This window comes from Urocampus carinirostris, chromosome 5, assembly GCF_059441175.1.
Source record: "Urocampus carinirostris isolate Australia breed hairy pipefish chromosome 5, RoL_Ucar_1.0, whole genome shotgun sequence".
NCBI classification, from domain to species: Eukaryota; Metazoa; Chordata; class Actinopteri; order Syngnathiformes; family Syngnathidae; genus Urocampus; species Urocampus carinirostris.
This window is the reverse complement of record NC_142353.1, coordinates 3,245,827-3,260,182: the sequence shown is the minus strand read 5'-3', so window position 1 is coordinate 3,260,182 and position 14,356 is coordinate 3,245,827. Positions and strand designations below refer to the sequence as shown.

At 39.0% G+C, this 14,356-nt stretch overlaps 1 protein-coding gene across 1 annotated transcript in view; it reads right to left on the bottom strand.

Annotated features, from left to right (window-relative positions):
- rorb (RAR-related orphan receptor B) overlaps positions 1 to 5,776 on the bottom strand; it is a 60,672-nt gene extending 54,896 nt beyond the window's left edge. The window contains exon 1 of the mRNA XM_088335346.1: positions 5,511 to 5,776. Within this exon, the coding sequence (XP_088191472.1) occupies positions 5,511 to 5,517 (7 nt within the window). The 5' untranslated portion in view covers positions 5,518 to 5,776. The remainder of the gene's footprint in view (positions 1 to 5,510) is intronic.
- Positions 5,777 to 14,356: the final 8,580 nt, after the last annotated feature.

The following is a 14,356-nucleotide window of genomic DNA, read 5'->3' as shown; positions in this document are numbered from 1 at the left end:
AATGATCCTAAATCACTTTAAGTGAAATCACTAACATCATTTTAACCAGCCAGACACTATGGGTGCTCAGCCCCCCCAAAGCTCTAAACCAAAAATCGCCCCTGGTTAACTGTTGCAACTAATGTTCCCTGTAATCTTCAACGGGTTTGAGCATTTACACATAGTCTGTGAGCGTCTACGAGAATAACTGTGAGCAACATCCATCCCAAGTGTGGAAACAGACTCATCAGAAAACATGTCCAAACCTGACACTTCCTCATTTTCCTAATATTCCAGCTTTTTTTTCCTTCTTTTCTTTCCTTTCTCTTTTTCCATTTATTTCCTTCTCCTTTTTTTCTTTTTTCTTAGGTTTTTATTTATTTTTTTATTTGCCCCTCTTTTTGGGGCCTTTTTGTGCATAAAATTACATAATACTGTAATTGTTAATAATGGATTAAAGCAACAACAACAATGTGAAGAGCTGCTTGAGAGTCGAAACTGCCGGCTCCTTTAAGTGAGTCAAGCCGAAAAAGCCAGCTCTCGAAAATCTATACTGACTTTACTGAACTTCGTGCAACTTTGACATTGACTTCAAAATAACGCTTTTAAAACAAGACGCCAAGGGAACGCTTGTTGTTTTTACCTGCACGCACTTGCATCTTGGCTGAATTTGCTACTATATTCGCAATTTCATCTCTGATTTTTTTTGTGCAGGATAGATTTTTTGTGCTTGGAAAAGGTCTGGGCTGTGCGCAATAGCGCATGTGCGCAGCATCGGCGCTACCTTTGACCTGAGCATGACTCGGCCTTAGCAGCCGCTGCACCTTTCCCGCCACCATATTACCGGTCTCTGTGGCGATGAAGCGTGAGAATCCCCGAGTGACACGTATCACTGACACGCCTGGTCAGATGCAACTTTGACCTTGTTGCTTCGGCCATGCAAGCTCGACTCTTGGACCTCGCTGATTTAAAGTAGCACTAAATCGGCCGTCTCACAATAAAAATACCCAGTATTATAGCAGTGTTTTTCAACCAATGTGCTTCGAGACCTTGCCTTGTGAGCCACGGGAAATAGCCCGATTTTATTTTTGCAAAAACATGTCACTGTTCTGTATATTTGCTTACTTTTCATTGTCATCTAATTAACAGTTACATTTATCCATATCATTAGGTGGCATCAGAGCACAGTTTGTTTTGTTTTTGTATACTAATCATCAACTAGTTAGATTTACTCTGTTACATTTACTTGCGTAAGTTTTGGGGCATTCTGTACATCTGGGAGTATTTTTAAATCACCATACCTTATACTTTTACTTGAGTATATTTGCGAAGAAGAAACTGTACTCTTACTCAGCTATATTAGGCTACATTGAAGCTGTTATTTAGATCAACTCCACGTAAGTACACGTTTGTCTATCACTGCCAAGGCACATTTATTTTGTCCGACACCTTGTTTTTTTTTAATTAGATTTGACCAGTGACCAAAACAACCACTAGGTTGCACTTGTGAGCAGTTTTCTCTTACTGTACTGCAAATTAATATGAGAGGGAAATGTGAGTTACAGGAGGGGAAATTGTATCATGTTAGAACATAATTTTTGCGAGAAACAATATTTTGCAAGTCCTGCACCGGATTCATTTCTTTCACTTTTGTTTTTTCTTGGACAAAGGGTGACATCATAGTCTGAACCTCATAAGTTGGGGCTACTGTTAAATCGTAATTACCGCAGCTTGTTTTTTTTTATAACCTTGTGGTTGTGAGCACATTTCTATGTAAGGGCAGCTGAGACACACTCACACGCACACAAACGCAGGTTGTGAGTGGGGGGCGCGATGCCCACACTGATTTAATTCTATCTGACAAAACCCTTTCGGGCGTGTAGAGGGAGAGAGGAAGATGGAGAGAGATAGAGATGGGGAGGGGGGTGGGCGAGCGGGAGAGACGCTTCGGGGGCTCCTCTTGCTAATCGTGGCTGTAAAGTGAAAACTGAACCTTCCCGTAGGAACCCCCTTCCCCAAAAATGGTCCCTATATTGTGTATAAACCCCAAAATGCATGATAGAGAGGTTTGGGTAATAATATAGAATCCGTTTTCTTTTTTTTTCTTGTTTGATGTTTTTTGTGTGATTTCTTCTTGGTTCAAGCATGGGATGGCCTGAAGCAGCAACAGATATTAAAATGACATCCAAACATACAAAACATGACAGCCAACAGACGATACATATAGATGCTGCACCCGAGGGCTGTTTATCATGTTTACGTCATTTGAGATTTACTCTTTGTTTTAAAAATGTCTTGACAACTTTTATTATTGCAGTATCGATAAAAAGAAACATAATACTTTTTTGTATATTCTTCATGCATAACTGTGCTCTCTTTACAAATTATTTACGTTTTTATTTTTTTTAACTTGTATTAAAGTGTATATATATATATATATATATATATATATATATATATATATATATATATATATATATATATATATATGTATAATTAGAATAGAGTTGTCCAAATTAAAGCCCCAGGGTGATTTTTGGCCCAGGGCATGTTCCAAAATACTAATAAAGTTGTTTAAAAAACCGTACACCAGGGGTGGGCAAACTCCAGCGTGCTTATCACATGCTTGAAGGCTTTTTTAATTCGGCCCGCTAAACGAAAAGGTAGATATATTATGTATTTAATGGTAAATAAAGAACTACCAAAATAAGACACTTTAGTGCCACTTTTGTCCCCAGTTCCACTTTGTGTTTTACTTTTTTTAATCATGTAGTTGTTTATCAAGATATTTATCAAATTCCACGCAAAACAACCCCATCTGAGATAGCACTATTGCATTTTGAGTTTCAATGCATGTCATCAAATGTAGTGCTTAAGATAGGGACAGGCAGTGTTTCAAAACTGATTTTAATTAAATTAATCTATTTATGAGCATATGTGAAGCAAAATATAGCATGTACATTGAGAAGTCTTCCTGTGTATTTACTCAAAAATGCAAATATTAAGACATGATCTTTTTTCCTTGTTTTTTTGCCAAGGTATCAAAATTGAGACTCTTAACAGATACTAAAAAATATATTTTTTAAATTATTACCCTTTAGCCTATTTTTTTTATGGTAAATAAAACTAATTATTTTGTAGGAGCCAAAATGCGCCTTAAATGTTAACTGTGAAAATGATTCCTATGTAACTGCTTTAAAATTGTTGTTTTGGTCCCCTGTTTTATTTTCCAGAATGTTGGATCACGATTATGGTGTTCAGTCCAAAATCTAATCTGATTCTGCCTGGTCGTAACCACTTCAAATTCCAAACAAATGAAACTTTAAAATGCAATTGATGCAGTCAATGCCGTAAAAATAAAACAAACATAAATTATACAAAGTAAAATTACCAATGCTGATATAACACACAGTAAATAAGGACCATGAGTTAATGTTAAACGTTTACTCTGTTTGTTTAACACAGTTTAGATTAAAGTACTCACCAATACTGTTAATTTAACACTTAAAGTGTAACCTTTTATCACTACTTCAGTAAACATGTAATCCTTGTATACAGAGTGTTAAGCTAATAGTAGTTTATTTACTGTGTATTAGATCACTTCATTGACTGTGTTTGGTTGTACTTGATTAACAAAGTGGAGAGAACACATCTGATTAAAAACAAATCAAAAAAAACTTTGATATTTTTGTGTGTGTTGCTCTTGGAGGACAAAGTTGGGACACATCAGGATTAGTCAAAAAATGATCAGATATTGTTTTGCTTGCAATATTTGACCTAGCAACACATTTTCATAAAGTTTTCCAAATGCAATTTGGCATCAGATCAATTTTCAGAATAAAAGGTAGCATACTATTCAACGAAGTAAGATATTAAATGCTTTAAAATGCTTTACTGTGCATGTGCATTATATCATCTACAACACTTCTAAAATTTCATCCTATACCTGTCAATTTATACATGTTTTATAGTTTTTTTTGGGTGATTTCAAAATTGTTAACACCCTAAAACAATTTTTGTATGAAAAAAAAAGTAAAATACGCTGCCATGTTTAATAGGCACCACTGAAATTACTGCAAGTTTGAAAGAAAGATGCTGAAAGAATTGTTTGTGTTGTTTATTTGGTAAATAAAATTAACTTTTTAACACCATTTATCCTTGCTTTTATTCTACATAAGGGGTCTCAAACATGCAGCCCAGGAGACATTTGTAGCCCGCAATAACATATTGTGAGGCCCCCACCGTGTTGTAAGAGTTTGATATGGATGTCCCCTTTAAAACAGACCTGGGCATTCCAGTCCTCGAGGGCCGCATGTCCTGCATTATTTTGCAGGTTTCTCTTCATCAACTCAGGAGATAAAATTTGTCATCTTGTTAGCAAGCTGGCATAACCTGCATTGGAGCAGAAAAACCTCCAAAATCATGCAGGGCATGTGTCCCTTGAGGACCGGAGCACCCAGGTCTTTTGACGGAGTAAATCATCACCGCTGCTGAACTGAAGCTTTAGGTACAAAACTCTTAAGGTGAATTTTTGCAGTGTGTTAAACGTGTTTTATCTGCTTGACCATGGTCAAATAACAAATTGTGTCTGTATTTGTTCAGTACACCTCACAGAAGTTAAATATTCTGATAAATTATTTTGCAAGAAGCCACGTTCAGAACCGTTCGTGTTCAGAAAATTAAATACATACGTTAGAATTTAAATAGCAATAATTCAATTATTCAACAAACATATTTAAACTTCCCTGATTAGTTCCATATCTTAACAAATTCTCAATATTTTTATTTTATTTTTTGAACTTTGTTTGTATTGATGTTCTTTTACTAAAATATATTTGAGAGCGGTATATTTTTTTTATGAAACCTGATGTGGCCCAACCTTACCCAAGATGCAGTAGCCCCCCCCCCCCCCCCCCCAAAAAAAAAAAAAAAAAACAAAAACAAAATTGAGACCTCTGTTCTGTATAGTCTTGTTGTGAGTGAATCGGTGCCGCGTTGTGTTTGTAAGGTTTATTTTAGTTTTACAAGGGGAATAACAATCATTAATGAGGAGAACAATTGGCTGAAGTTGACAGTTGTGTGATCCCAATACACAAAAGTAAAACAAACGATTAGTGAGAAGGTTGGTGCACAAGTTTGTGAAGGAGAGAGTGAGCGAGCGAGCGAAAGAGAGAACCGCCAACGTGACATTGACGTTGAAATTGAACATGCCTTGCAGAGAAACGGGTTACTGGAGCGCACGGCAAATGTCCCTGGGACGTCTAATAAACTTTTTTTTACAAGAACAACGTGTAGAAAGATGTCTTCCTGTCACACAAATTGACAAGATGTGGATTATTATAATCAGGCGCCGCTTCTCTTTGCACACTTGACGCACGCATGTACATTTGTATCACTCCGTTGTGCAATGTGATAGAACTGACGCTAGAATGAATACACACACACACAAACTCAGATGATAAGTTTCAAGTGTATAACCTGACGTGGAGCAATATCCTCCACGCGCGCGCGCAGATGGGTACTGTCCTTACCTCGCATGGTGTTGCTGTTGCGCCTCCTTTCCCAAAGCAGCAGTCATGAAGAAACAAACATAAACAGGAAAATCAAAAGGTCCCTTCTTCAAAAACAACAAAAGGCGACTAAAAGAGTGTGGGGTGCCCTGGCTGGAGGCGGCTCGCGCCCTAAAAGCATCCCAGACGCGTGCGCGGAGAGGCGGGCTGAGGTGCTTCGGCGTAGCGATGTTGGCGCTCTGTTCTCGCGGTCGCTCTCATGACATCTGCGCTCTCACCTCCGTGGGGGGACTCGACTCTTTTCTGGCGACCGGGGGAGGCGCACAACGAACCGGGGAGCGATTGTTCGCCGACTCGGATTGGTTTGGAGCGATTACGGCCCCGCCCACTCTCCCCCGCGCACAAACACACCCGCGCAAGAATGAGCGCACTCTGCTGATAATACACTGCTCTCCACAATTTATCAATCAGAATTAGGATTGGTCTTTATTGTCATTGATAGTTACTCGTGAATATTGTTCACCACGAGATTAGATGTGGGATAAACACGTAATCTATCCATCTACCTTGGTCATATATCCCTCAAGAGGGGTGACCGACAGCAAGACAAACATACAAAAACAAAGAAAATAAAAGGGAAAAAAAAGACACAAACATTTTTTGGACCATGGCCAACCCAAATGCCCAAACACCCAAACAAGTTAGGCACCTCGGCACTTAGGTTGGTCATGCTTTCGTCCCTCCAGATGAAACGAGACACAAGAAAGCAGTCGTGTCACTCGGGTCAGGGTGAAACAACACACTCTTCTGTTCAACAGCAGGGCCCGACAGCTTTCACTGGTTTACCCCTGCCGCATCATACGGGTGCCCCGCCCATCCTCTAGAACGCGTCCACAATCCCACTATCCTTTCAAAACACCTCTCCACTGGCTTCCACTACATTTAGACCTCTTTCCTGCAGTGCACTCATAACACTATCCATCCACGTCAATCGCGGCCTTCCTCTTGGTCTCCTTCCATTTACTTCAGCTCTGTAGATCCTCTTCAACATTCGCTCTTCATCCATCCTCTCCATGTGTCCAAACCAACCGAGTACTCTCTTATCCACACGCTTGCTGTACGACAGGTGTGTGAGAAATATTTTGCAAAAGGTAAGGATGTTTATTTGGCTTTCATGGACTTGGAGAAGGCGTATGAAAGAGTTGATAGGGTGGCGTTGTGGCAGGTGATGGTAATGTATGGAGTGGGTGGAAAGTTGTTAGAAGCATTGAAGAGTTTTTATGTGAACAGCAGAGCATGTGTAAGAGTAGGAAGTGAGACAAGTGAGTGGTTCCCTGTGTTGACCAGTGTGAGACAAAGGTGTGTGATGTCACCATGGCTGTTTAAACATGTATTAATTGCTTAAAAGAAAGAAATAAGATAAAAAGAATGTCTGGTAAATGGGAAAAACTATTGACAACGTAGGCCTTGGAGACTGGCCCAAGTTGTGATTGAGTTAGAAAAATAGTGCCATTAAAAAGAAGTGCAACAAAATAATTAAGATAAAAAGTCCAGAAATAAGATATGAATACTTGTTTTGGACACTTTTTCACAGTCTAGTGCAGTGGTACGCAACCATAGAGCCATAGATCAGTACAGTATCTTTTCTTCCTCATGCCATGAGGCTCTTTAACTCTACCAGGCAGAGTAAAAGCCCACAGTAAACCACACCACCTACATTGCATATTACCGAATCTTATTGCAATATGTACTCTGTGTAGCATTAGTTATTCTATATAACACGCTACAGTTGGCATTTGCACGTCACACTGGGAATTTGTATATTGTATTCTTTTTGCTTTATTATTGTATTGTTCTCAGCTCAGGGATGCTGCTGGAAATGTGAATTTCCCTTCGGGGATGAATAAAGTATCTATCTATCTATCTACAGGGCCGTGGGGTGTTTCAGACAGGGCCACACAGAAAGGAAAACAAAAATGTTTTGCATGTACCGTATTTATACGTTTAACTCACATTTTTTGTTAGGGTCTGACATACCTCCTACCACAGAGGGCCCCAACCAGGGTTTGAAATGGGCATAGGTGTGGCCAAATTTCCCGAACCCTTTAAAATTACATTTATGAGCAGCAATTTTTTCAGGTAATTTTTAGTTCTTCTGTCATCCTCTGTGTCATTTCATTCCACCATTCCCCGGTTTGTTTGTGTTTGATTTAATGTCTGATTCAACAGTAGATACACCAAATCGTTTTTTCCCTTGTCAAGTTTTTTTATATTCATTCATATTTTTTCTAGAATGTACCGTGACTAAAAATAGTGTGGTGATGAGATAAAATCTAAAGATTTTTTTTCCTGCCATCTACATCCCTAGTAGTCCAGTGATTACAATGGGACTTATTATCATTATTGTTATTATTATTATTATTATTATTATTATTATTATGACCAATGATTTATTGACCTGGGCCGCGAGAATATGGTCAGAAAATATTGTCAGACATTAAATCGGTCCGAGGTAAAAAAAGGTTGGGGACTTAAATCTGTCTCTTAGCCTCTTAGTCCTCAATAGTATAATAGTAATCATGTACAGGTACACTTCATCATTTTTAAACTCAAACAATATAATAAAAATAATAATTTTAAATGTGTCAACCTTCTACTGTGCCCAGATTTTTTGGACTCCATGGTTTAAAAACAGATTCAAACTCACAGAATAGCTCCAACATCCTATAATCGAACATTTGGACTTAAATGTGCATTGTATATTATTTTGCGCCTCCCAGTGGTAGAAAAAACTTTATTAATTAAAAAGAAAGATTTTAATCATAAGCCTATACACATGGACCATCATTTAAACGTGCATTTTTTTTTATAACCGTAGGTTAAAAAAATTGTCTGTATTTTACATAACATGAGGTATACGTAAAGCAGCTGACATGATTTTCTGCCATCTTGCTGCAAACAGTAACTCCAAAAACTAAAAACCTTGTAAAAGGCTTAAATTAGAAAGCAATAATGCAGTTATGTCTCTTTGAGTCTCTGTATTTTGTATTCTTCCTTGTGCTTTGTAGCACTTGTTTTCAGTTGCACTACACAATACAGTGACATCTAGTAGTCAAATATTACACAGTGTCCTTTTAACAAGGGTAAAGAACATCTTTTAGCTTTTTGATAATTAAATAACTGAATTTGGTACTCATTGATCAATTCTCAAAAGTTGAAACGTCCGTGTTTTTGTATTTTTTTAAACCCAGATCCATTCACCTTTATATACATTCACGTTAGAAGATTGACAGGATTAACTTATTAAAACATTTTGCTTTTGATTTGCTTCCAAAATTTCAAATCATGTATCGTCAAAACAAGCTTTTGCAGTGTACGATACCTCGACATGCTGCAAATGGAACCCAGGCAATACTTTGAACAACTTGAAACAGTAAAACTATTGTTATTTTACTTCTATTGATAGTTATAGGGATAAAGGAGCTCTAAATTCACCGATAATGACCGTGTATAGTTCTTAATTTTAATCAGTTTGCGGACTCAGTCACATACTCACTCACAAACTCCCTTGTTCAAAGCTCTGCTTGATAATTAGGAAATCAATAAATCTGAATATTTCTGCATAAAGTATTTCTTTATAGCCAATATATAATTTGGAATGACTAGTTAAACATGGGGTGGCACGGCTGCTTAGTGGTTAGCGCGTCTGCGGCACAGTTCTGAGGTCCTGGGATCAAATCCGGCTACCAGCCTTTCTGTGAGGAGTTTGCATGTTCTCTCTATGCTTGCGTGGGTTCCTTCGGACACTCTGGTTTCCTCCCACATTCCGAAGACATGCATGTCAGGTCCAAATTATCCCTGGGTGTGAATGAGCGAGTGAGTTGTCTGTTTCTGTGTGCCCTGCGACTGGCTGGCAACCAGTTCAGGGTGTCCCCTGCCCACTGCCCGAAGATAGCCCGTGACCCTACTAAGTATAAGCAGTAAAGATAATGGATGGATAGATAAACATGTTAAAGAATGTAATTACTTTAAACTTAAACTGGGATACAAAAGTGTTGGTCAATCCGTGTATGAGCATCCAAGATACCCGATCTAAATGGGATACGAATTTGTGATCATAACTTAAGCCTTGAGCCAGGGGCGTAACCGGAGGGAGGCAGGGGTGTGCAGTGCCCACCCACTAATACAGTCTGCCCACCCAAAGAAAAGTGGATGTAGGTATATAAAACAAGAGAAACAGTGAACCTTTAACTCATTTAAACTTGGAACCTCTTTATACGAAGCATTTTTAAAGTCAAGCAACTGGAACCTCTGCATGAAACAACAACATTTCAATTTAAAATATGGATTGAGTTTTCACTGCAGCAACAAATACACAACAAAATTCAAGAATAAGCTAAACTGTTTTTAGTAAAGCTAATCGTAAAATACATCCCAGAAAAACACTGCAAACAAAAAATATTTACAAACCCCCAAAAAACCCAATATAATAAGAAACAATTTTCATCATCATTTACTCAAAGGATTTGAAGTCAACAACAGAGATTCATATTGACCAATCACAAGGGGGGCGACAGTGTCTAGAAGGGAGCCGACTGTCTATTGTTTTAAATAATGAAACCTGATGTAACCTGCTGCTGGATGTGCTGTTGGTTGTGTTTAACGTGCATTAGTGCTGTGTCAATTTTTTGGGTGTAATAATAGCTGTACCCCCAAATGCATATGATATGCCCCCCCTGTCTGGTGACACCACTGCCCTGAGCAATTTATTGTTGACTGTTAACTTTAAGTACATTTGGGAGAAGTTACTTAAGACAACGAAACCGCAAGCGTAACAAGAGCAATCTACTGTATGTGGAGGTTGACTATACAGTATGTCACAGACTGAAGAGCAGCTCCGGTGACACGACCTGTCTCGGGTATCCTCTGGGATGGCTTTCAGGGTGGGGTCTTCTACTTCCTCATAGAAATACTCTAACATTCACCTGACGAACGGATGATCTATGACCACAATGACCGTGGGCTACAGGTCGTTCTTATAAAGCATGTTGTATGTATGCAGAACTGAGGTGTGCGGCTCAATTTATGTTAAAGTAACATATCCTACTATTTGGGAAGTCATAATTGATTGTTGTGAAATGGGACTTTGCAGAACATCACCGAGCTTTGATTTCTGCATGTTGTTTAAGGCAGGTTCTAACAAAATGGGATGCATGACAAAGCATATGTTTCCTTCTGCAGCAAGATCTCCCTTGTGCTCCCAAAGCTAAATACTGGACAACAGCTGATACCAGGTAATTGTGCCAATACCAGCCTTTTTCTGAGGAATCGATATTTGCCAATGTAACCGATATCAATATCGTCTGCCTTCTTCTTCCTTGAAATTAAAGGAATGGTAAATCGCCTTAAGATAAATCCATTCAAGATATCACCTTGTGGGGTCTCAATGATTCTAAGAAAGGTGAGGAATCAGCCCGGAACTACACGACAGGAGTTGGTCAGTGACCTGAAAAGAGCTGGGACCACCGTTTCCAAGGTTACTGTAGGTAATACACTAAGACGTCATGATTTGAAATCATGCATGGCACAAACGGTTCCCCTGCTTAAACCAGCACATGTCAAGGCCCGTCTTAAGTTTTCATATAACCATTTGGATGATACAGAGGAGTCATAGGAAAGTTCTGTAGTCAGATAAGAGCAAAATAGAACTGTTTGGTCATAATTCCACAAAGCGTGTTTGGAGGAAGAAGAATAAGGAGTACATTCCTAAGAACACCATCCCTACGTTAAAGCATCGGGGTAGTGGCATCATGCTTTGGGGGTGTTTTTCTGTACATGGGACAGGACGAGTGCACTGGATTAAAGAGAGGATGACTGGGGCCATGTATTGTGAGATTTTGGGGAACAACCTTCTTACCTCAGTCAGATCATTGAAGATGGCTCGTGGCTGGGTCTTCCAACACGACAACGACCCGAAGCACACATCCAGGAAAACCAAGGAGTGGCTCCGTAAGAAGCATATCAAGGCCCAGCCAGTGTCTAGACCTGAACCTAATCGAAAATCTTTGGAGGGAGCTCAAACTCCGTGTTTCTCAGCAACAGCCCAGAAACCTGACTGATCTAGAGAAGATCTGTGTGGAGGAGTGGGCCAAGATCCTTCCTGCAGTGTGTGCAAACCTGGTGAGAGACTACAGGAAATGTTTGACTTCTGTATAGCAAACAAAAGCTACTGTACCAAATATTAAAATTCATTTTCTCAGGTGCTCAAATACGTATTTGCAGCTATATCACACAAATAAATCGTTAAAAAATCATGCATTGTGATTTCAAGATTTTCTTTTTAGCTTATCCCTCTCACAGTGGACATACACCCACAATGAAAATTTCAGACCCCTCTAAGTGGGAGAAATAGCAAAATAGCAGGGTTTTCAATTACTTGTTTTCTTCATTGGAGATATGTAACGGGTGTAATAATAACGTTAGTTTTATTGAAATTCCTGCTGAAATATGTTGTATAGTTTCTGTCTAAGTGTCCTGCAATGATGAGTCCAACAGTGCCACCTACTGGTATGTGGTAAGGTTTGGTTTGGCTTTAGACTTTGTGACAGGAAGGTGGGGGTTTTTGTCAGTCTACAAAGAGCTGCAAACGGTAAGACACGATCTTTTGGTGCTCCGCAAAAAGTTAATTTTAAACATTGAAACCACAGCTGACAAATCTCTCAACATGCACAGTAATGTGATTGATGTTGTCAAGCTGTTTGGATTTATTTTCGTTTTGTTTCTGTCGCCTTTTATGTTTGGCCGGACGTCGCATGTTGTGCTAAAATGCTAATTCCCCTTATAGAGATCAAAGCCAGCAGAGAAGCTTACCACGTGTTGTGTTGTGACTCATTCATTTGCAGGTAAATTGTACCCGTTTTTATTATTGTTATTATTTCTATATTCTCATATATATAAAAAGGATGATGTTGGTTGAAATTCAGACTAAAGAAAAATATGTTGAATTCATTGTAAACGTTTAAAAAAATAAACACTATAGGATCTCTTGTTAAAAGTATCTTGTTAAAATGGATGTAAAAATGTATTGTGATTGTTGATATTCTAAAATGTATTTTATGTAAACTGAAAAGAAAGCTCTTTGATATGTTTTGGGCAGTCTACAACGAGCTGTCAACGAGATCAAAGCCAGCATAGAAGCTTACCAAGTGTTGTGTTGTGACTAATTCATTTGCAGCAACTGTAATAAAAACCTCATCATCCAGTCCAGCGTGAATGTGGATCTTTGGTGGGACAGGTACACCGCGGTTACATTGGTGCCGTGACCCGTGACTTCTATCACGCTCTCCGAACCGAGGACTGTCCTACCTGCCACATCAGCTCACAGTATTTGAAATTTTAGTTACATGAACGTTATTGTTAAGCTCATTACCGTGTAGTGTCACAGTGATGCAGATAACTAAGTGTGCTATACAGTGACGTGTTACGCAGGCTGCTGATTTATTTTGTGATTTTGACTTATATACATTTTTTTCTGTTGATGAGACATCTTTGAAACATGTTTAATCAAAGCACGAGCGACATTTCTGAGGGTGTAGCTGATCAGATGACAAATTACACCGCGGTTACAGATAGATAGATAGATAGATAGATAGATAGATAGATAGATAGATAGATAGATAGATAGATAGATAGATAGATAGATAGATAGATAGATCTTCCTTTCATTCCCGTTTTCCTTTTTCTTATTTCTTCTTCACAATTTTTGATTATTTGTCTCTTTTTTTCTTTTATTGAGAAAGGTTGGGTAAAAATTGGGAAAAAGGTGCTTTTTGGTCACTTTCAGTCTTTGTACTTTTTAGTCTTCTTTGGAGTCATTTTAGGTTGCACTACACATTAAAGCGATATCTAGTGGACAAATATAAACAGCAGAATGTTTTTAGCAGCGCTGTTTTTGTGGAAAACCCTTTTTGGCCCAACTTCGGAGAAATTATAAAAAAAAGAGTTCAAAAGGGAACAGACGAGTAGACTAAGGAATATGAAAGAAGAGCAATTGAACCTGAGATTGCATCTCTATGCAGAACACAGTTTCCTCCTCCACCAAGTTGGGCCCTTAGGCATGGCCCGGTCTGCTTCTCCTGCTCCCTTCCTCCTGCTTTCCACCATATGGACACTCCAGACCTCAAGACGTTCTGCTTCCATGTTGACTTATACCACACACTGACGCATTTCAATTCAATTATCAGTAATCTATTTATGCAAACGAACAATTGTTTTACCAAAGAGCAATTCATTTCAAAGGGCCAACTGAGCCTCATATTAAAGCAAAGAACAGATGTATGTAAAGACACAAGTATCAGTTTTCCAATATCTGATGATTTGATTTTAGTACTAACTCCTTCCCATTGCTTACTTTCACGTTCTTCCCTCTGTCTGCCTGTCTTCATGCACCCTCACCAGTCTGGGATTTTATCACGCTTGCTTTGGTCATTACATCACAATTATGGCACTGTTGGTACGGTAGAAATAAGATGAAAAAAGAGGAGCGGGGGGTAAAAGCGACAGATAAAATGTAGGTCAGTGGAGATGTGCTCGGGGCAGTTTCTCTCTCTCTGTGGTTGCATCTCTCTTTTGGTGGGCCACAGTTAAAGAGCCTAAGAGACTGGGGGTGAAAGTGCCTCCAACCTGCACCTGCATCCTTGCTACCTTGCACAGAGTGACAGAAATATCCATGGCGCTAGCCAGCGCTCAGAAAAACAACTCAAACGGCAGACGTCGGGCACCATGCTTGAAGATAACGTGTCCTGACAGGGCCACGATCGTCCCTTGACAGACATTTCTGCACCTATATGATATGATGACTTAAAAAC